This window comes from Sebastes fasciatus, chromosome 16 (assembly GCF_043250625.1).
Source record: "Sebastes fasciatus isolate fSebFas1 chromosome 16, fSebFas1.pri, whole genome shotgun sequence".
NCBI lineage: Eukaryota > Metazoa > Chordata > Actinopteri > Perciformes > Sebastidae > Sebastes > Sebastes fasciatus.
Window position 1 is genome coordinate 21,037,577 of NC_133810.1, and position 22,919 is coordinate 21,060,495.

General features: G+C 40.0%; 3 protein-coding genes across 3 annotated transcripts; all 3 read right to left on the minus strand.

Annotated features, from left to right (window-relative positions):
- Nucleotides 1-1,816: 1,816 nt before the first annotated feature.
- mtmr2 (myotubularin related protein 2) lies at nt 1,817-9,333 on the minus strand. The gene is made up of 16 exons (XM_074610943.1): nt 9,041-9,333; nt 8,320-8,425; nt 8,198-8,221; nt 7,990-8,056; nt 7,743-7,837; nt 7,551-7,655; nt 7,114-7,218; nt 6,947-7,030; nt 6,712-6,861; nt 6,433-6,621; nt 5,107-5,292; nt 4,780-4,986; nt 4,588-4,680; nt 4,385-4,498; nt 3,263-3,439; nt 1,817-3,154 (listed from the first exon to the last, which is right to left on the minus strand). Exons 1-16 carry the CDS (start codon nt 9,118-9,120, stop codon nt 2,990-2,992), a joined length of 1,947 nt encoding a protein of 648 aa, XP_074467044.1. The 5' UTR covers nt 9,121-9,333; the 3' UTR covers nt 1,817-2,989.
- Nucleotides 9,334-11,264: 1,931 nt separating this feature from the next.
- cwc15 (CWC15 spliceosome associated protein homolog) lies at nt 11,265-13,897 on the minus strand. The gene is made up of 7 exons (XM_074611101.1): nt 13,797-13,897; nt 12,830-12,981; nt 12,510-12,622; nt 12,271-12,371; nt 12,082-12,192; nt 11,804-11,946; nt 11,265-11,692 (listed from the first exon to the last, which is right to left on the minus strand). The coding sequence occupies exons 2-7, from the start codon at nt 12,964-12,966 to the stop codon at nt 11,563-11,565; spliced, it is 735 nt and encodes a 244-aa protein (XP_074467202.1). The 5' UTR covers nt 12,967-12,981; nt 13,797-13,897; the 3' UTR covers nt 11,265-11,562.
- Nucleotides 13,898-18,760: 4,863 nt separating this feature from the next.
- On the minus strand, nt 18,761-22,691 carry LOC141752772 (uncharacterized). The gene is made up of 2 exons (XM_074610934.1): nt 22,552-22,691; nt 18,761-21,811 (listed from the first exon to the last, which is right to left on the minus strand). Exon 2 carries the CDS (start codon nt 21,803-21,805, stop codon nt 20,507-20,509), a length of 1,299 nt encoding a protein of 432 aa, XP_074467035.1. The 5' UTR covers nt 21,806-21,811; nt 22,552-22,691; the 3' UTR covers nt 18,761-20,506.
- Between the last annotated feature and the right edge of the window lie 228 nt (nt 22,692-22,919).

Here is a 22,919-nt window from a genome sequence, read left to right on the forward strand (position 1 = left end):
AGAGCCTTCCTATATATTTTAAGACTATCTTGCCAGACTAAATGAAATTCTTCCTGTTTGGTGGAACGCCATATCCTTTCCAGTTTCCTCGATGCAACGTTGTCAGAATGAGGTTTTTATTTGATAATTTCTATCAGGCCCTTTTGTTTTCTGTGATGTAGCCAATGAGGGTGTTCCTGGGTAGCCTGGTTTCAGGCAAAATTCGGACTCAGGGGAAAACTTTAGACCTTTACTTGAACAGCTATAGATTTATTGTGATGTTTAGATAGATACTAAAAATATCGAATAATGTTACTATACTAATTCATTATACCCCAAAATAGGTTACAAAAGGCCCCCAAACACTTAAAAAATATGCAACTCAACTATATACTACTTACTGTGTACTTCTACTTCAGAGGAAAACATTATAGTAATTCTGCTGTAATAGTTGTACTATTAATAGTTAATAGTTTTACTTCAGAAAAAAAAGTTTTGAGTGGGCCTACTTCTTCTACCACTTGCATAGCACCATTCCCAGTTAGAGAGAGGATGAAAACGCAAGACGGCGTTTGCCTGGGGCCCCCAAATCACTAAATCCACCCCTGAATTTGGTGCAGAAGCTACATTGTCTTGTTCTATTATTTTAAAAGAACTTTAACATTTGGTGTGCTATCAGAAGCTGTAATGGTAAAGTAAGGGGTGGGTAAACCCTACTTTACTGTACCTCAGCTGCCTCGATGGAAGGAAAGCTGGACCTATCAGTTTCAGTTCCTGTCTCTTTTCCTGTCCCCTGAATCAATTCAACGTATGTTTACTGCCTCCACTTTCGCATGCTGCTCGTTTCTGTCTCCTCTCTCATGTCTTTGTGTGTCTACTTGGAATCATAATTAACAAAACACAAACAGGTATATATAATAGGAATAGACTTTCTAGATCACAAAGAAAACTCAGTGGACAACATATGCAAATAGTGTTTCCTCAAAAAAAAATGCTTTTACTAACACAATAAAAAAAGGAAGTTCACCAAAGGTTGACTACATAGTATCAGCACTTTTATTTATTAAACTTTTTAATATATTTAAACAATTGCTGTTGCCTGCAGTATATCAATATCCAGAAGCAGTGAAGTGCATACAGCACAGCAGCCTCACTTCAATCGTGTGTAAAAATGGTCATACTTTAATAGCTGTACATTTTTAAAGGGAGAGTAATGCAATTTAAGTGGCAATTTAAATACATTTTAAGTGATGGGCATAAATTAAAGTCGAGGGAATAATTACCCTGTTAATGGGTAAAGGACGCCTTAAAGCCAATGTATGGCTGTCATCTAATATTTAGGTATGAGAGTGAAACAGCTTCAATATGACCATGCTAATGTTTTCAGAGCCACTGCAGTCTAATACTACCCTCCAGCACTGTAAATTGTAATAAAAGGCACTTTTTTTCCTTCTATTTTATGGAAAGACCATAATCATAACAAGGCAAAAGTGAGCATGGCTCACATATCCCCGCTCACTGCTTGACCCCTGCTAAAGTAGGGCCAACGTTTTTTGCCCTTTTGGAAAAATGTTGGGCACCCTGGACTTCTAACCCCCAAAAGGCACAACTAAACCACACTGTCAACCATGATACCAAATTTGAAGTTCCTAAGTTAAATAGTTACAGAGTTCTGCTCCGGAAACGAAAGTGTGACACGTGAACGGACGGAAGGACGGATGGACGGACACGCGGAGCGCTATATACCCCCGACTACGTTGTCGCGGGGGTATAACAAGAGATAATTAATGCTAATGTCATTGGGGTTCTGCTATCATTTGAAACACCACTAGGTAAATGCATTTATTTTTAATTTATTTTTATTGCAAGTATTCACATACGCAGTGGAAAGGCTAGCTAACACTGTATTTACCAGTTCACCTTGGCAATTCAAAAACTGTGCACACTTTCCTCTTGTTATTCTCCCAATCAGTCATTCAGAGCAAGGCACAGATATTCATTAAACTAAAAAAAACACCCAAAGCAAATTATTAGCCGTTACACATTCTGCTGCCTATTAAAAAATAGAGGCTGATACTAGCTTTAGAAAGCATCTGTAAGAAACGTCCACACATAACATTTTAGCAAGTAGTCGACTATCAACTGGGACAAAATTAACTGTTGCATATTCTGTGTAGCTTATTAATATTGCATGGGAACATCTCTTATCAGTTTATGACATGAGTGTGTATTGTGATCCATAAATACAAGACTGGACTGAAAGGATAATAAATAGTTAGAAAAAATGAAACTTACAAAACTGAAATCACTCAATGGTAGGAATGCCGTACATGACACATTATGTATTCTTAACAAAAAAAAAGGATATTTGGCCACAACTATCTAAAAGCATTGACTTGTGAGGACCACCTGCCTACGTTTTTAATGCACTCTATATCTATAGTTTACATTAGAAGAAGCTAACATTACAGCCCTTTAACTACATTTAAAAAGAAAAAAACATTTAACAACTCCCGAACCATTTAGTTGGTTTTACTAGAGCTCAAAATAAGTTTTGCAGCAATTGCTTCAGCGGTATTGCAATATCTAAATATTTGCAGTGTAGAGGAATGAAATGAGTGTTTCTATGAAGTGTATAAGGCATACATATTTTACCAGAGTAATATTTTAGTGTACTTCCAAAAAGATCAACACTGATTGTAGGTAGGTCGATACGCTAAACAGTACTCGCTATTCTGGTTACATGTCCTCTCAACCCTGCAGGGAAAGTACAGTATGGCTGTAGTAAAGCAGTCTGAGACAGAAACTCTTCTGTTGCCAGCAGAGTCTACATGACCTGTGAGAGGTGCTAATACATCAGACTTTTGGTGGTAGTGTATTAACGCAGTGTGTCACCCAGAGAGCCACACAGGTCCTTCGTGGCACCGGGTGTGGCCTACTGATTACTATGGCACCTTCTCACAGGTAGGATTCAGCTTCTGCAACCGTTATCATGAGGGTCAAAGTTGTGTCAAACAAAGGTCTGCACTGGAGTGATGGAGCGCGTGGGGGAGCCTGTGCGTTCAGATGAAGAGGAGACGGATCGATTGGTCACCTCTCGCTGTAATTCGTCCACTCTTTTCTGCAGCTCAGCGCGCTTCGCCAGCAGCTCCTTGTAGCGCTGATGAACAGGTTCCTGACAACAAAAGCAACGTGTAAAGCTCAAGTTCAACCACTAAAGTGGCGCATGTATGGAGTGCAAACTATTTCCTTTGAAAACAAGAAACAGGTTTTCTCAAGATACCTGAGGCCTCATGCGAGGGTTCCAGCGGATGTAGTAGCCAACCCAGAGCTCCAGGTGGCGTAAGCTGACTACAGGGAACAGCACATGGTTGGAGTAGTTCACATATAAAGGATTGGTAAACTCCTCCAGCTGACTGTTTATATACGACCACAAAGATACTGTCCTCTTGGGAATCTCCTGTAAAATAAAAGGTGTGGTCGTCATGACAATGAATGCACAAAAAACCAAACAAACTTTCTACTCGAGCTCTGTCCAGTATTATTACTTTAAAAGGATAGTTTGGGTTTTTTGAAGTGGGGTTGTATGAGGTACTTATTCATAGTCGGTGTAATACCTACAGTAGATGACGGACGGCACGCCCCCAGCTTGGAGAAACAGGCAGTACCGGCACGAAGCAAAGCGATGTACTGATGTGGACGGGGCCGCCAGCAAAACATTTAGCACCTAAAAGAAAGGCCCACCTAAAAAAAATCTGTAGGCTAGTTTAAGTGTACGCTCTATTTAGAATGTTTTTGTTTACCTTGCCGTGAGACAGCTATAAAGTCTATATTTCCGACGGGGAACTGAAGCTGTTATATATGCTCTCACTGAAGTAACCAGACTCCATTGAAAAAAAACAGGTGAATCCACACTAACCAAAGTCACACAATAACACAAACAAATGAACTGATCGAAGCAACGGTAGACCAGCAACCCCCGTGTTCTGCAAGGTAAAATTACTGTTATTTTCAATGGAGTCTTGTGGCTTTGGCGAGAGCATAGATGGATACAACAGCTGCAGTTTCCCGTCGGAAAGGGCTTTATGATAACAAGGTAAAGCGGTGAAAATATTCTAAATATAGCGTACACTTAAACTGATATTGATTTTTTTAGGTGGGCCTTTTTTTTAGGTGGCTAAAATATGTTTTGCTGCTGGCCCCGTCCACAGGAGGGCTTTATTTCCATGCGGTAACTCCTGTCTGCTTCTCCAAGCTTGGGGCGTGCTGACCGCCATCTACTGTAGGCAATACACTGACTATGGATAAGTACCTCATACAACCCCAAAACACCCAAACTATCCCTTTGAAATGTCTAATTTTGCAACAGCAACATAAAATGCTGAGAGAAACAAACTGCTCTTACCTCCTTCAACCTCTGCTGTTCGCTGTTGCACAAGAATGTCCCAAACAGGCAGCTGTACAGGTGGTCCAGGATGGTGACCAGGAAGTATTCGTTAAACTCGAAGGCAGCAGGAAACTTAAATAAAAAACAGCCTCATTAGTGTCCTTGACATACCATGTTATTCTGAAGATTTTTTCCACAAATCAGCACCACTTATTCCTTACCTGGCGAGTCAACTGCCAGACACAGTCGATGAACTGTATAAAAACAGGTGAGCGGTCTGCGTCTGTGTGGTTCTTATCGCCATGACCGATACGCTTAAAGAAGAAAAAAGGACAATCAGTGATGGAACTAGAAAGGACTACGCACCTCGTGTGGTTTCCTAAATGTCAAAAGGTGTATGAAAATGTGTTTACCAACTGGAAGCGGTGACCAAAGCTCAGCCACTCTTTCTCAAGCAGCACCTCGAAGCCGCGAATGGTGCGGTAGTAGCCGTCCAGCATGAGCATGGCCAAGGACGTGAGCTGGGCTGTGCGGTCCCAGCCGTCACTACAGTGCACCACCACTGACGTTTTCCCAGACTCCACCTTGTCTGCAATCCGCAGTGCTCCTGCCAGGATCAGCTACAAACACACACACACACACACACACACACACACACACAAACACCTTAATCAACAGCCTGGGAATTGGCTCATCTTCCATTTTTTTTCTCAATCACAGTGATGCATCATAATACTCACCTTGATGTGCTCGAGCCAGTGAGTGGACTCCAGATTGGAAAGCCAGTGGGAGTCCGCGATGTTGGGGTAGATCACGTCCTTCAGCTTGCGGAGTGACTCTCTCATCACGTGGATATTGTGAATATCCAGGAACACCAGCTCAGCATTTTGATACGCATCCTCACTTTCATAACCACCGCCTTTCATCTGAAGAAAAAAAAAACAAACACAGGTGGAGACAGAATGGGTGGTGAGATGGTTCATCCATTGAGCAAGGAGAGTTTCCTTAAATAATATATATTAAAGGCGCAGTGTGTAGGATTTGGTGGAATCTAGTGGTGTGGTTGCAGATTGCAACCAACTGAGTACCCCTCCGCTCACTCCTCTCTTTCCAAGACTGCAGTAACGTGGGTCGCCGAGTGCGAAACCGTGGTAACACCGTTCGCCTCACTAAGAGGCCATCCTTACCATTATAACACTACTTTAGGAGCAACGGCAGTCGTCTGCTGGCAGTGCCCTGGTTTTGCACTCTGCGGCTCACGTTACCACCATTTCAAAAGCGTGTTGAAGAACTACAGTGGCCTTCAGGTAATGTAAAAACACGAAGGGCTCTTGCTAGAGCCAGCGTTTGGTTTGTCCATTCTGGGCTACTGCAGAAACATAGCGGAACAACATGGCGGACTCTGTGAAGAGGACTTTGGTTTGCGTCCGAAATTCCATACCAACATGTTATTTAGTACACTAAAACAGTATGTGAGATTTTTAAGTACGTCCGAAGCCTTAGTATGAATACTATGTCCAGGTGAAATATTACAGTATGCAAACGCTGGACACTACGGCGGCATAAATATCCCACAATGCAATGCGCTAGTGACAACAATGTTCATAACAGACATTGACGGACAGCTCCGTAACATCAATAATGCGTAAATTTAAGTGTACGTGTCTTTGATTCTCACAAATCGTCATTTTGGTCACATGAGGTTGGCACAGGTTACCATGGTTACACGTCGCCAACCGGCAAGGAGGCTCTCGTGAAGTGCAGACGTAAATTACTGCTAAGTGCGTCTAAGATACATACTTCTGTTTATTCACACAAAAGTACGTTGAGCGATAGTACACACATTGAGTATGTAGTGCATAGTATGCGATTTCGGACGCAACCTATGTAGATATGAAGGGCTCATTCTAAGCTAACAAAAACACAACGATTCTTTGTTTCAGGTGATTATACACCAATGAAAACATAGTTATGAATATTATATTCCATTTCTCCTAATAGATCCCCCAAAATGTTACACACTGTTCCTTCACAATACTTTTTCTTTTTTTAAAAATGTAATAAACCTTGTTGGCAGCAGCGTTGACACTGGGCCTGGCATCAAAGATGAAGAGTTTGTGGGACTGAGCATTAGCATCCATGATCGCCTGGAGGTATTTCTCATCCTCTTTGCTGCGCTTCCCGTTTACCCCAACCATGGGCTGACTGCAGCGTGTCACTGTTGCCTGGCTCTCTGGATGGATCCATGACAACACCTGCACACAGAGTAAAACAGAATAAGACCACAGACAGTCCAACGATCGAGCAGCACAGGAGAAGATTCATGCGGAAGACCGCTCACTCACAGGTATCCTTCCTTTTGCTCGGAAGGCAGCGACTCTCTTCAGCTCCTCGTCTGGTATGTTGACAGGCGCCGCCAGAGTTGATGGGTAGGTGTCACAAACCTCATAGTGATCGTTCACTTTTGTTATCCTCCAGCTTTCATTGGGTATACCCTGTAAAAAACACACAAGCAACCAATGTAATAAGCTTCCTGTAACATTAAGCTAAGCAGTCGGACCGTGGCGTTTTTTTAAATACCTGTCTTTTGTATTCCGAGACAGCGTCGTACACCTTCCATCCATTTTCGGGAAACACTTGCCCATACTCAAAGGAAAAGATTTGCTGTGGGGAGCGAGAGAGAACTTCATCAGTCGGTAGACAGTGCAGAGCTACAGTGTCAGAGACAGTGTGGCTGAATCACTCACCAGCCCGTTGGAAACAGGAAACGCAAATTTCACCAGCACTTCAAAAATGGACTTTCTGAGTGTGTCCTCCATTTGTTTGTGTGCAAATCGTAGATTACGCATATCCTGCAGAAAGATAGAGCAGCAGGTCATGGTCAAACTGAGGGGTCAACAGCTGTTTGTAATATGATTTCATAGCAGTAAAGCAACTACGCCACGTAAAAGTATGCTATGGACATAGAGGTTGTTCATAGGCTCACTCTTCTTAATGACTAGGATTTATGATAGTATTGTTTACACAGCAGAGATGAGAGGAGGTTCATTCTCTATGCCTTAGCCTGTTCACTGTATAACTGTCATCTACTGTGCTGCCTGTATGTTCTTGCATCTGTAACCTGTGGACATCTGCCATATAAAACAAGTGTACTTATTTCAGACCGTTTCCACATCATACTCACTTTGCAAACTAGCCCGTAGGACACATCACCGCGGCTCGATGCACTTCCAATCCTTTCCACACGACTCAGCACCCCAAGGGGCAGGTCCAGCACAAATGCTGGCTCCTAGAAATACAACAACACATTAACAAACAGAGAATGAATCTTCCAAATAGTTATAGTGCTTTTTTTTTTTTAATTCTCAAAGCTTACCCTGTCCATGCATTTAAAGAAAAGTCTGTAGTTGGTAACGGTCACTGTTCCCCTCAGTGCTCCAATGAAGGGACAGAAGTATGTGACATCTTGGGCTGCAGAATAAAACAAGAAAAAAAATCTAAATTTGGCAAAGAAACAACAAATATATTGCAAATTGTTTTGATGTTGGAAAAAAGCTACTTTGCCTCGAATGCATGTACGCTATTTCGATTAGAGTTGTGATTGCAGTAAAGATAGAACCTACCCATGTCTTGCACAGTTTCATTTGGAAGTAACTGTGGCTCTTCTTTTTCTGAATCTCTAAGCACCTGCTGGAAACATTAGATACAAATTAGACATGAATGTGGATCTGAATGTGGACCTGAACCCATGAAACTTGCTAAGGTAGATTATCATAAAGCACTATTTAAAGACACGTGTTGGGTAAGTATGTAATGCATGAGATGGCATACCTTGGCAACAATTTTGGGCTTAACCTGAAGGGTGCAGAAAAGAGGAGAGTTGTGCTTTGGTCATTATCATTAGTAATTAATGAAGCAGCAGGATGTCAGTGAACTATGTGCAGGCTACTAACCCTGAGCTCTGGGGAGAGCTCTGCAGCAGCGGCTACAGAGTGAGAGGACATGGCAGAGGTTGGCTTGGCCTGCTGGGCAGACCGGTCAGAGCGAGAGGTGGAAGTACTGAGGAGAGATAACATGACAAAGGAAATACTTAGTCTTAGTAGTAGGGTGTTACCACAGACATTCCTCAACTCATTTCACTTGTGTTGAAACCAGTATTTGATTAAATAACCAATTAACAAAACTATTGCATTAATATGAATCTGATTTTCATCTGAGTAACAAATTTGGGATATTTTCAAGGAACTTGAATGCATCACCTTGGGGTCTAGGAAATTGTTATGGTAATTTTTTTATTATTTTCAGATGTTTTGCAGCCCAATCATTGATTCATCGAAACCATTATGGACACTTCAGTCGATAATGTATGTTAGTCAGACGGAGTGTGCAAATATCTGACATTACTCTGGACTCTGATAACTTCTCAATTATTCTAATTATAAGGGATAATGGCCTATAATTGTGCACTAATTGACTGTAAACACCAGTGGTAACCACATGACATTATTAGTGGTTTCATTAACGGTCCCATCTCAAGGGTTCACGTTACAGAAAGTGCATTAAGATTAGACATGTTAACTAACGTGATAACACATATATAAAGCCTGCTGTTAGTTTCTAAACTTTGAGCTAACGCTAGCTTAAAGAGCGAGGTGTTGTGGTGGGTTTGGCTACCTGGACAATGAATCAACACTTGGCTGTCGAGAAGAGGAGTGCTTCGAACCCAAACTGTCGATGCTCCCGCTCTTCTCCATGTTCTCCTGCTTCAAGTGTTTGGAGAACTGTCAGTGTGAGCCCCGAGTATGCGACGGAGATCCGTGTATCTACTGGAGAATGTCTTTAAATCCCCCGTCGGAGTACAGTAAATCCCCACCAACAAAAGGAAGCTGCCATGTTTTCCCAGCAGCCTCCCAGATCCCTGTCACAAGGAAGCGATAGTTGGAGATGGCGCCCCCTGCCGGCTTGACTTGTCGCCTGCTGCCTTCACTGCTCCTCGTACGTTTTGGTAATAACTTTTGTTCAGAAACGGTTGTTACAGATATTTGGTGGGTAATAAGCCAAAAGGAATACCACGGATTTCTGTCCAATTATGAAATGGGATAATATCATATTTATTAACTATTTTGAGGAAAACATCATACGTACACATACATTGCTTTGCAAATCTTTGTACATTCCCCAAGATCCCAGCTCAATAAATGCCACATCTCTGTAACGTCATTGTTGTAGTTTTACAGTATTTATCTAGCTACAGTGGTGGTAGTAGTACTCAGATAGTCCTGCATTCAACATTTTACTTAAATACAAGTACAAAAGTTTTAGCATCAAAATATACTTAAAGTACTCATTATGCAGAATGTCCTATTTCAGAATCATATACATTATATCACTGGATTGTAATTATTGATGCATTAATGTGTTCATCACTAATGTTGCAGTTGGTGAAGGTGGAGCTAATTTCAACTACTTTATATATTGCTGGGGAGCTTAACCTATAATAATAGATCATAATTATTAGTTGATTATATATTAATAATCTAAATCTGTAAAGTAAATAGTATCTAATGTTGTCAAATAAATATACTGGAGTACAAAGTACAATATTGGTTTCCAAAATGTAGTGCAGTAGAAATATAAAGTAGCATAAAATGGCAATACTTAAGTAAAGTACCTCAAAATTGTACTCAAGTACAGTACTTGAGTAAATGTTAGTTACATTCCACCACTGTTTATCTACTTGCTGGAATAATTTTAAGAAAAGAAAACAAAAAGACCGCACTGCAATCACTGCAATATACTTGAATGTTGCTTCATTCTGCGCTTATTCCTGAACATTTATATCTTATTCATATTCAAATATTAAAGTTTGAATGTGCGCATTTAAACATTTAAAATGTATTTCCTAACATTTTAACAATAAAGAATATAATTTAAGTCAATTGTAATAAATCATATTCATGTTGGAACATAGGTATTTATTGCACTATAGCATCACGTTGTGGTGGTAATTACATTAGCACAATGGCTGTGAGACAATAGGTCTAGATGGAGTAAGAAAAGGAGGAAGTTGTTCTTCCCCACAAAAGTCCCTAAAAGACAATGTTGTTGTATTGTGTTGAAATTGTTCACACTATTCTGGATATTGCTTAGTATATTGTTGAATCAAATAATCTATGATTTGTAATCAAATTCCAAATTGTAAAAACATGATGTGGTTAAAGCAACATGATTTTAATGAGATTGTGATTATAGGTTGCAGTGAACCCAAACTGGGTTTTATACCAGCACTCCTAATGGTGGAAGGTCACTAGAACTCCACCAATCTTTACCTTACTAAAAAAACAGTAGAGGAAGAGACTTAAAGGGATCTTCCTAATCATCATGTAAATTTACTTCAGGTGAGGGAGTTCTGAAACAAAGCTATACACACGACTACCGATACCAATATAGGCCAGAAAAAAAGATAAAAAAAATAACCTGGTTTTTAGAATTTGAATGTTAGTCTTCAATCTGCGACAGTCCATATTTTGAGTATGAAGTTTGCTTCAAGATAAAAGGCAGACAACCTAAAATCTAAACTTGCACCTCAGATGACATTAATGAAATTAGGTATCTTGATTCTAATTTTGTGTATATGTAGAATATTCTTTAAAAAGAAGTACTTTAATTTTACAAGGTTCATTAAAGTTTGTTTTTATATGAATGTATTAAACCCATTCTGTTAAAACTGTTTTTAGTCTACAATCATGCTCAATGAAAACTGCAATAAATAAATGCAGTACCCAAACAAGATAAAATTAAGAAAAGGGTAGAATAAATATTTGAAAAACAAAGCTGTGAAGAGATAATTCTCCACGACATCCATTTTTCTCAAATGAATTCCTGTGAGCCATTTTAAACACAGTCTTAAGTCTTTGTTTATTGAAATTCATTATTTAAAAAAAACTACAGAAAGACTCAGATGTTCACATCAAACAATTTCATTCAACTTTTTATAAGCTTTATTCAAAGGATGTTACTCGTTTATATACAACATTTTATGTGTTGACTGTACAAATACTAATGCATTTGAATACAGAATGTATTTGAATGCCATCTATCATCCTTGGAACAGAGGGCAACAGGAGAGCAGAGACCAAAGAAATGAAATAAAAAAACAAACAAACAATAAAACTAACAAGTAAAGTAATAGTCCTTTACTTTACATATTTCTCCATGAATTTCTTGTGGAACTCAGAGCGCAGTGTGTCATTGACAAAGCGTTTCTCCTTACGTGCTTCGTCCACTCCTTTGGCGCAATTCTTGAACACGACGTCATCATCCCACCTAAAAAGATATTAACAAATTAATTGTTGATGATGAGTGGAAAGTGAAGATAACGTTTTTCTTCAAATACAACACAAATGCTGTGTATACAAGTGTGTGTTTGTGAGATACCTTCTCTTGACTCTGAAGGTATTCTGAGTCTGGGTCATCTGCTGTTGCTGTTGCTGCTGCTGCCCTGCCAAATTGATCAATGGATTGCCACTCAAGATGTTCTCCATGCGAATCCTCTCCTCCTCTGCCTTTTGCTCCCGCTCCTAAGATGGGAAAAGAAACAAAAGTTACTAAATGAGGTAACATTTGCCTCCTCACAAATGAAATCTGTATCTTAATTTGCCGATTGTGCTTTCAGCCCGGTTCAAACGTCATGTCAGTCTGAAATGATACTTTACTTTGCGTTCTTGCTCTTCAGCCCGCTCCTTCTTGATCTTCTCCAGTTCTGCCAGGAGAGCCGCAGTGTCGTCGTCATCACTGTCCTCCTCAGAGTCCTCGTCCTCATCATCCTATAAACAACCAAGCGTCGTTGGTGAGGGAGTTCAATGAGTGCTAATCACCACTAAGTGTACAGTGCAAGCACTTACATCAGTGAGAGGGTCGTCGGCATCAAGGTTGGCTGCTGGGATCTGATCCAGTCTGGGCCTCTTTGAAGATGATGACGAAGATGATGATGATGTGGTGTGCTCTGGAAAATTAGGGTCAATGCAGTATTTAAAATATTTGTGTTCATGGGTATAAACTGAGGTTAGAATAAGGAACTTGGTCAGAAATATACACTAAAAAGCATGTTCAACAAACACTAAGTCTGTACAGAAAGACCAACCTCTAGGTCCCCTTTCTCTGGTCTTTTCACGTGCAACTACACGCTCCCTCTCCTCCAGCTCCCTACGGAAGTCACGGGCACGCACCTCCTCTGGGGCATCCTGGGTAGGTTGCCTGAAGACGGGAAAACAATTGGTAAAAAAATATATATACTTTTATTTTTGCTTCCAGCATATAGAATAGATGGAAGGTGCAGTAGGAACAGTTCAGAAAGTATCATATTAGATGTAAATCAGTGCCTGTCTCACCAGGCAGCAGTGCCCTCAGCGACACACTAATTACAACCCAAAACTCAATTCCATTCATGTTTGACAAACTAACCTGTACTTGATCTTGGTGTGACCCGGAAGATCTCGACTGGAATACTGCTTGGACAAGGCACTCAAATCACCTCCACCCTCTCCTTTTCCCCTCCCTCCTCTCGCCGGCTCAAATGTCGGTCTTGCAGCTGTAGTCATCTTCGATTGGCTCTGCTGTAACAACACATGAAACGAGAAAAAACATGAACTGAAAACCAAGTTTTGTTCAGAACAGTGCACACCAAGACCTGAGAACAATAACATAGAGTGGGAAAGCTCGAAACAGGCAGCTCCTGACACAAATATCAAGTCAAATCATCAATAATGAGGCAGCAGTCCCCTCCTTTCAATCAACAGCATCCTTTATACTAGCCTTGGTGTTTAACCCAGCAGTGAGTAGTACGGTTATATTAACCATGCACAAATTGTCTGCAGGGGAAGGATAGAATCTTGTAAATTACAGATATGGTTGTGTGTGTATGTGTGGCAGGCTAATGTATATTGAGTATTTATGATTCTATCATTACAGTTGGGAGATACTGAGAAAATGAGTTAAATTACGGAAATGACCAATTTCCCAACTGAGGCATGGATTAAAACTCAATTGTTCATTCATCTGTAAAAACACAACCAAAAACAAGCTAAACAACATATTAAATCTGCCAAAACGTTTATTGGCATATCAGATTAAAAAAGCATCTGGGTTATTATCTTTGAGAGATATGTACCCTCTGATGATATTAGGCAAATAAGGTGTTTGCTAGTTATTGATAAAGTACAGAACACAAGCTAGCCAGTTAGCCACTACAGCTAATAAGTTGCTAGCATGCTAACCTAACGCCGTTGAGAAGGAAAACAATGCTATTTCGCCTCAGCGGCCTACTGTGTACCGTCAGACACAAACTATTTCATAAAATGTTTTATTTAAATAAAACCAAAATTCAAATTATGGGCATTTTAGAAACTAATTTTAGAGCAATAACACTTACAGAGCTGCTAGCACACGAGAAACGGAAGAGCCGATACAACGAGTGACATCACTTCCTGTAGAAACCTGCGTGTGGAGAAGATGCATTCAAAAATACTCGGAAATTAGAAAACATAAATCTACCTACTAACTTAAATGATTATAATTGAAATATATTTGACTAATTAATACACAAAATGCGTTGTTGTCATCAGGGATTATAGTAGTCTTACTAAACAAATATTCTTTGCTTGCAAGAATAAGTAAAGTGCCTTCATACGAATTTGCAATGTTGTAGTGAAAAAGGTAGGAGGCAGATAGTATCAGATGATGCACCAAAACTCAACTTGCCTATAATTTTTTTGTCATTTGAATGCCTTGAAAGTCACATATCATGTTTTGACTGCCTAATTACCAGATTTTTAAAGATTGCATTATGTTTACATTTCTACACAATGTGCAAACTATACAATACAGAAGCAGTACTCATACAGTATCAGTAATACAGTGGGGTGGAGAATGGCCGGGGACAGACTTAATAGGCACAGACTTTAATTGTTTCTAATTATTTAATTTTCAGGCCTATGTAGACATCTCAAGATGAGGTCTCATAATATCAAATTTTTATTGCCAGTTCTCAAAACTAAAATGTAAATGAATGACAGTGTAAACAGCCAAACCAAAATGCTTACAGAAAAACAAGGCTGTTATCTGTCAGTGACTTTCAACCTAAACATAGTTGTCTCCAAGGGGAGCTTCGTCTTGCAGTCAGGTGAAACACAAAACACACACATACATGAACATAAGAATCATAACAAAAAAAAGAGTCAAATTCCTTGTATATGCACACATACTTGACCAATATAGGTGATTCTGAAAATACATTTATAAACATAAAAGACAAAGCACACACACATTTGATGTTTAAATTTGTATTCTGCTGTGTGTCATGATACTTGCAGGGCAGTCTCAGATTTGATAGTAAAAAAATACTTTGTGTTTTTAATACTTTTTTAAAGACTTATAGAAATGTTTTTTTTTTTTCCTCTCTCTTTTCACCTCACCCCTTTTGAATGTAGGCTATATGACGAACATGCAGTTAAGATCAGAATGTACCCTCCTGTTTACGACTATTTTCATTGAGCAATACACCTGCAGTGTTCTCATTCCACTATGCCGGTTCTATATGTACTGTATGTTAACACTTTGACGACTTCTGTCTTGTTTTGATAATGTACTGTAGGAATCTTTCCTGAACATGTTGTTGGCTGGGGTTCAAGGAGGCAAAACAAACAACAAAGGAGGTTCTGCTGGATTCCTCAAATATGATATGTCTGAAAGGTCTTACTTTGCATTGTCAAGTGCAAATGCTCCCATTGCCCCAGAAAAGTGAAGACACAGTGTAGAATTTCTGCTAACAAACCTACAAACTATTCACAGTGGGATTTCCTGCAAGCTATACAGTGACCTCTTTGTTTGATGTGATCTTATTCAAAATATACCCATGTGTGCATGTGAGAGCGAAATAATGTGTGCTATTGCCTTTATAAATATGCCTTTATCGGGGCATATATTTTTAAGCATCAGCTCACCCAAATGATTAAAAAAAAGTATTTTTCTCATTTGCCTCTGTATCAAGCCATACAGATCAGTTTGGCTGCAGGTTTTGATATATCTGTCTCTCAAATTACATTAAAAAGTCAGTAATAACGTCTCTCTACGGAGACAGCGTCCCAGATACTATGAGAGCATTTCAGTTGATCAAAATGTAAAATTGAAAATTAAATGAAAAGAGTGAGGTTTAGTTTTTCGTTGTGCCTGTTTCAGTTTCACTGGAGAAGCTGCACATTTTGCTTGGATGATACTGAAAGGATAAGGCAGTAGATTAAATTCCAAGTAGTTTAAGATCAGGTCTCTCTTGATTCCTAGCATCCCCCAACTGGAACAGCAGGTATGTGAAGGAACATCTGTCTTTGGAGCCAAGAAGGAAATAACACTAATAGGTTTCTTATGAAATATCTTCAGCAAATGAGCTGCAGGGTTTCATTTATGGCCACATATAAAGTATTGATACACAGCTAAGCACTAAATTACTGGTTTAAATGGTGTAAGGTTGTCTCACACATTAGAAAAGCAGTAAGAACAGTGCATGAAAAAGCTACATTTGATTTTATGGAAAGGGTGATTGTGAAACTCTGGCGTCTCTACAATGTAACATTTCACACTTGCTGAAACACAAAACTATAAAACGATGGCACCTGCCTGGGTCTGCCCACTCACATAAAAGCAACCCACACTCCCACTCGATCAACCTGCACAGCAGTATCCAGGTGTGGCACCTCACACTAACAGGTGGTGTAACCTAAAGTGACAGGGGGGTGGGGGCTCAAGATGAAGTGAGTCTACCTGTCTGCCTGTGTGAGATACAGACCCAGACTAGGCACGACACCACTCTGCACTGACAGCGCTGACACAGCTGACCTGAACAGGTGAGAAGAACACAATATGGTGCAAGAATGTACTTCATACATTTCTGATTTCATGCTCACTGGCTGTGTGGGGGTAAGGGCTCATTACAAAGTCAGAATTGCTTTAATTTTCTATGCATAATGGATTTGACCTGGTTAATTGGCGCTGGCACATCTCCAGTGAGATTCATCATGGGAGATTAAAGCTCTGAGTGCAGGTCAAAATGTTAAGAGGAGCTCAAAGAGAATACAGAAAGGATGCACAGCGTGACAGGACATGACACTGTAAACACAGGGAGACTAATATGTGGATTAATACACAGCACTGTCAGGATGACATTGTTTACTCCAGAGTGACATTTTTTATTTTAACATAAATTGTGGTGAGCTCTGAAAAAGCATAAAAAAGTTACCTAAATATGTAATTTCAATGTTTATCAATGCTCCTCAATTCAACAGAACATATTGTTCAGAACAGTTAGTACTGTACCAAATGATAAATACTTCAATGTCACTTTTACATCCCGGGTGAGTTGTGTGCTGCAGAATGCAGTATGACGGGTTGTGTACGAGATGGTGGGTCATCAAACATGTCAGTGGGGAGAATATAGAAAGAGTAAAAGAAAACAATAAGAAGATACAGTAGATTACAGTTTTATACACCATTTGTATAGAAACATAAAAAACAAACCTTGAATACATTTTAACTTTTTCATCTTTAAATAATTTCATCAGGTTGAACATCTGAGAAAATACTAGCATCATGTCAAAAGGTAAGTCACACTTGAATCCAATATTTCATCCTTTTATAAGATTAAACAAGGTATGCAGGAATTCTTGGTGCCCCGTACTGACAGAAAATGTGTGTGCGTGTGCGTGTGTGTGTGTTGTAGGGGCTGACAAAATCAAGGTGTTTAAAACCACCAGGGTGCGGACTACGCTGAAGAGTGATGGCTTTTGGATCCAGAAATTAAAACAGGAAGATGAAGAGCAAGACAAAGCGAGGTATATTCTCAGCAATTAAGATGCAACATCAAAAATGAAGTGTTCATTAAAAGCGATACAATTATTACAAATTTGAATCTGATGCTATCTTGCTTTCTTGCATTTCACCAATAAAGGCATTGTTACTGTATTTTCAGGTCCTCTTAAGTTTAGTTTAGCTTTTCTAATTGTCCTACAACACAAGCACTGACTTGAGAGAGAAATGGTGCAACAAAGATGCTGCAAATTCACAACTTTTACTTGTCTTGCAGGACAGAGCATGTCTTGGAGACCAGACCTTCTCCAGTCAGACAGAATTCATACGTTCTGTCCACAGCCAAGATGTTCGAGTGAGTATCAGAGAGATGTCGCCACTGTGTTTAAGAACAAGCAGAAAAAGCAGTAAAACCACTGGTATTCTCACATTTAATATATCCATACAAATGCAATACCTCGGTTTGGCCAGCAGATATCACAATTTTTGACAGAATCAAATGCTTCGAAACAGTGAATCATTTTCAACACAAGTGCTTCATAGTGTGTCTAAAAGTTTAGTTTCCCACATCACTAATAAACCTGAGGTATGATGACGTAATATTTAAAAATAATATGTATCATTTGCCACTTCTTTTGTAGATTTAATTAAAAAATAGCTTATTTTGGGGTTGAAAAATGCAATAAAGCAAAAAATAAATAATTAAACCCTGTGATGTTTAAATATTAGACCCAAGTCTGCAACATCGCCAGTGTTTATATTATAAAATGTGTTGCTGCCGAGACCCATTTTGATACGAACAGTGTGGGGGCAGCTCTGCAAGTCAAACTGGAATACTCCTTTGACTTTGTTGTGTCAGTGAATTACAAAAAAGTATAAAGGCTTCAGGCAATAATCACCATCTGTGATATCAACATACATAAACATTAACTTAGCCCTGGGCAGCTCTGCTGCTGCATCCATAACGACCCACAGTGCACTGCAGGCTGACTTGTGCTTTAGCTGCTTGATGAAGCATTGATCTGAATACAATTCGTACTTGAGTGTTTCCCCTCAAGGCACACAGGAACAAACAACCACTTTAACACCTGCGTATTTGCCCTTCAATACCAAATGAGTCCTCTCGGCTTCCTAATGAACATTATAAAAATATAAATCCCCAATTTGAGCTGTACAAATATTTGACCAGCCGTCAATTTTTAGTGATCATGTGTGTTAAATACTAATGTCATTGTTTTGCTGAGCATAAAAAGTAATTATCATTTTCTGTAACTTGGTATTCAATAATCATTAAGTCACATTCATATACTTTATGTTTAAATAGATTGTAAAGATGTTCTGAAACATTCATTGACTGTTGACAGTAATCATAATCATTAATACATGCAGTAGTGTTCCCCGCCAGCTGTATTGTTGCCAGCTGTATCTATTGCATTGACATTACATCACTCAACACGTATATGACACGCACGCACGCACACACACTAAAACATCCTTTAGTAAATTATTAAGCTTATGGACACATTTGTGATGCAAACATTTTTCAAAAATACATTTATTCTGTTTTTTTCTCCCTGAGATCATACTGTAGGGTCCATTCTTCAGTGTGAATGGAAAGCATTACATATATGAACACATTTATGTTTATAGACACCCCTCCCCAAATTAAAAAAATATTTTTTTGTTATTTTAGACAACATATTCCTTTTATAACTACTTAATGGGCCAAGCACATACAGAATACTCAAGCAAAGGAACAATACGATTCACGACAGAATTGAGTTAGCTGTTTCAAAGACATGTTATCATTTCCCTTCTATCAGGTAAAAGATAACAAATAGATAAGAAAAGATAACAAAGCTATTCCCTATACCCCTCTGTTCTCTCAGTTTGTGTCACAGCAGGCTTGAACATCACGAGGAAGAAATCACTTACATGTACATCTTTTTTGCAAATATTCTGCATGAATACTGGACCATAATAAATCTTACTAAACCTCAAAATCGAATACATTTTCACAATGCATTTGTTGCCGTAATTATGGAGAGTCACAATCAAGATAACACTTGACAATGTGGCTAACTCTTAAATCTGTCCTTTTATCTAAATGTTAAGAACAATGAGGTGAACTTGTTCTCATGCTTTAATATGTTAGCTGAATACACTTTGAACTTGAATCATGTTTGCTCAGTCCAGAATAGTGTTAGAAAGCTAGCTCACAAAATATACCTTGTAGACTGGCACACTGCTTACTACACCAAAATAGAAATGAAACACAACTTTGTCTGTATTCATATTGCTCGATGTAAGTTAGCTTGACGAACTGGCTGGCCATCAATCACTAGACAAAATGACAAAGCTTGAGTTTAAAGCTACAGTGTGTAGGATTTGTCGGCATCTACTGGTGTGGTTTCAGATTGCAACCGAGTACCCCTCAGCTCACTCCTCCCTTTCTAAGACTGCGGTAACATGAGCCGCTGAGTGAAAAACCGTGGTCATGACGTTCGCCTCGCTCAGAGGCCATCCGTACCATAATAACACTACTTAAGGAGCAACGGAAGTCACACGGCAGTTGGCGGTACCACGGCTTTGCACTCTGTGGCTCACGTTACTGCAGTTTCACAAGCGTGTCTGAGAACTACGGTGGCCTTCAGGTAACGTAAAAACATAAAAGGCTCTCTCTAGAGCCAGTGTTTAGTTTGTCCATTCCGGGCTACTGTAGAAACATGGCGGAGCAACATGGCGGACTCCGTGAAGAGGACCCGCTCCTTGTGTAGATATAAAGGGCTCATTTTAAGCAAACGAAAACAAAACAATGGATCCCCCGAAATGTTACACACTGTTCCTTCAATTTGTTGTACAGCAGTACTCAATCTTTTTGGCTCGTGAAGAAATGTCTACTTTCGACCTCCTGTCACTGGTTATGGCCTTATTGTGGACATGACTGTCTCCGCTTGTTACATTTGAATGATTTTTTAGAGGCCTGTAGAGGTGAAATATTTTACAAGAAAAAAGCAATAATTAGAGAAATCTTAGCGAAAATAAAACACAATTTCCCAGGTTGGGAACTGCTAAATCTGAGCACAACGTTGAGAAGTAATTAATATCAACACACCCCTTTCTTCTGACAACAGAGCACTCTGTGAGAAGTTTTGGGGAGGTGGTGTACAATACTAAAGCTGGAGTGTAAACAGTATTTCACATGACAGAACTAGCCAGGTTTTGTTAAATTATGTTAAATTAAGGTACTGATGGCTGATTCTGATAGTCTTGGGCAGTTATGAGTCAGGAGGAGGGTCCAGCAGCTGTGAGGTCTCCTACAGTGTGCAGCCCCGGTGCTGATGTGGACAAAGAGGATCCAGCTGCTGGGCCCATGCTGTGCGATGGCATTAAATGACCCTCGTTGATGGCAAAGTGGTTCAGCGGGTAGATGCCACATTTCCTAAAACCTTCCGTCACAATCCGGACACCCTCCTCCTCCTTCACTACTTGATACGACCCTTTAAACACACCTGAGAACTCTTTCTTGCTGACTGCAAAGTGTGTATCGGTGGCACAGCCGTCGCCTATGAGTGCTGCGAAATGCTGCTTCAGGAGAACAAAGAGACCCGCGTCGAGTGGCTGCAGGATGTGAGAGCAATGAGGCGGAAGGCACAAAAGGATGACGTCCTCCTTGCGAGCTGATTCCACCACCTCGAGGTTCACGGGAGACTTGTGGCCGTCGAAAATCAGCAGCAACGGACGGTCCTTTGGTGCGTGCAGGAGGAAGTGTTTGAGGAACCATTTCTTGAAAAGGTCAGAGTTGATGCACCCTGAGTCTGACCATCCATAGAGGGCATTTGGGGGCCCTTGAGTCTTGTAACATACTCCCCCTGGGTATGCCTTTGAGTAGGTAATAAATGGGGGAATGTCCTCTCCAGCTGCGCTAAAGCAAGCCAGGACGGAGATGTGGTCCCTCGAGCCTGGCGTTGGCTTGTAGCCCAGACTGGCAGATTTGGGGAGAATCACCCTCTTCCTGCCCAGCTGAAAGCCCGTCTCATTGCAGTTGAAGATTTGATGAGGCTTGTCTGCGAGCCCATGAGCGTCCATGACAGTGCTCAGTAAATGTAAAAACTGATCCACTGCTTCCTTTCTCACACACACTGTCCTCCCGCGGACAACATTGTCTGCTGGCTGAATGGTGATATTCTTTTCTTGCCTTTTTCTAAAATTGAGCCACCAGGTCTGGCCTAGTTTGGAAAATGCCACCCTCCGATGCTGCCGCTTATAAATGGATGAGGCAAAGGACACCAGCTGTTGCTTTGTCAGTGGGAATCCGTGCTTGGACATGTATAAAGAGAACTCCACCAACAGCTCCTCGTCAGCAGATGTTATAAGCTGAGCTGGCCCGCTGCGACTCCCCGGTGTCACCCGTCCACTGACTCTGTCCCCCAGTGAAGATTTAGGCACTCCAAACTCTTTGGCAGCCTGCCTCACAGTACACCGTCCCGACTTCACCTCGATCAGTGCACGCTCCATCGCCTCCTCTGTCCATTTCTTCTTCTTCTTCCTCCCGATTTTATCAAGATGATTTCTCGATGGCATTTTTTTCTAGGATGACACAGGAAATGAAGGCATGAATAACACATTAAATGATTATGAAACACACAATTAGCCTAATCACGCAAATGTGTTACAGAAATCACATCACTTAATTGAAATGAAACCTGTTCAGACAGACTTAACACCTTCACCCTTGATTAACTTTAATATTTTTATAACAAAAAATTATTTCCTCCAGCCAGAACACATGACTTACGATCTGATGGGGTTTTAAACTGCCTTTACACTTTCCATGTTCATCTAATCCTGGTTTACTTGCATTTTTGGTCTAGACTTGGTCGTTGTCTGTTTCCAATCTTAAACAGGGTCTAAAACAATATTTGTAAATGTTGTAACTGTCTGAAAATAAGTGGCGTAACAATGGAACCCCAGCAGAGAGATATTAGCTCTGATGTGATGATGTTTCTGTCGCGTTTAGGAGGCTAACTCAGGTTTGTAACTCAGGTTCGTAATAGATCTAGGTTGGGTAACGTTAACTTACTAAAGTGATACTGTACTTGTAACGTTACTTTCTGTCACGAAGCTCTCCTTATCCGTAGGAACCCTGTTCAAATACTAACTGACTTACTGGTCTTGGGGAGTCGTCGTACTAGTTTTAGTTAGTGGGGGACAGATGAGGACTTGTCCTGTGTTGGTTTAACCTTACTTTGTAAACTAGCGTTAGTTAACGTTACAATAATGTGAAAACGGGTGTTTCTTTAGACAAAATTACGCTTAAAAATACAAACCAAGTGGTAGTGTTAGTCTCCAGTCTCCGCTACATGGCTGTCGGTTACATAAAGTTTAAATTAGGCAGTTATGTCTGATCAGAACCGCACATTAACATGTAACAGCTAGCATCACAAGCATGAAGACAGCGGAAGAAAACCGGAAGTTAAGTGACGGTGTGTTCAAAATAAAAGCATTGAAGCTCCTGTTACAAAAAAAACAAGAGTCCAATTTTACAGATATTCAGATAAAATCTATCAATTGCATCACAATGCAGGGAAATTTAAGAACAGCAAACAACATAAATAAAAAGCTTTCACTTTAATATAATTATAATATATAATTATATTTACATAATATATAATATTCTATATCGCTCCAAAATTAT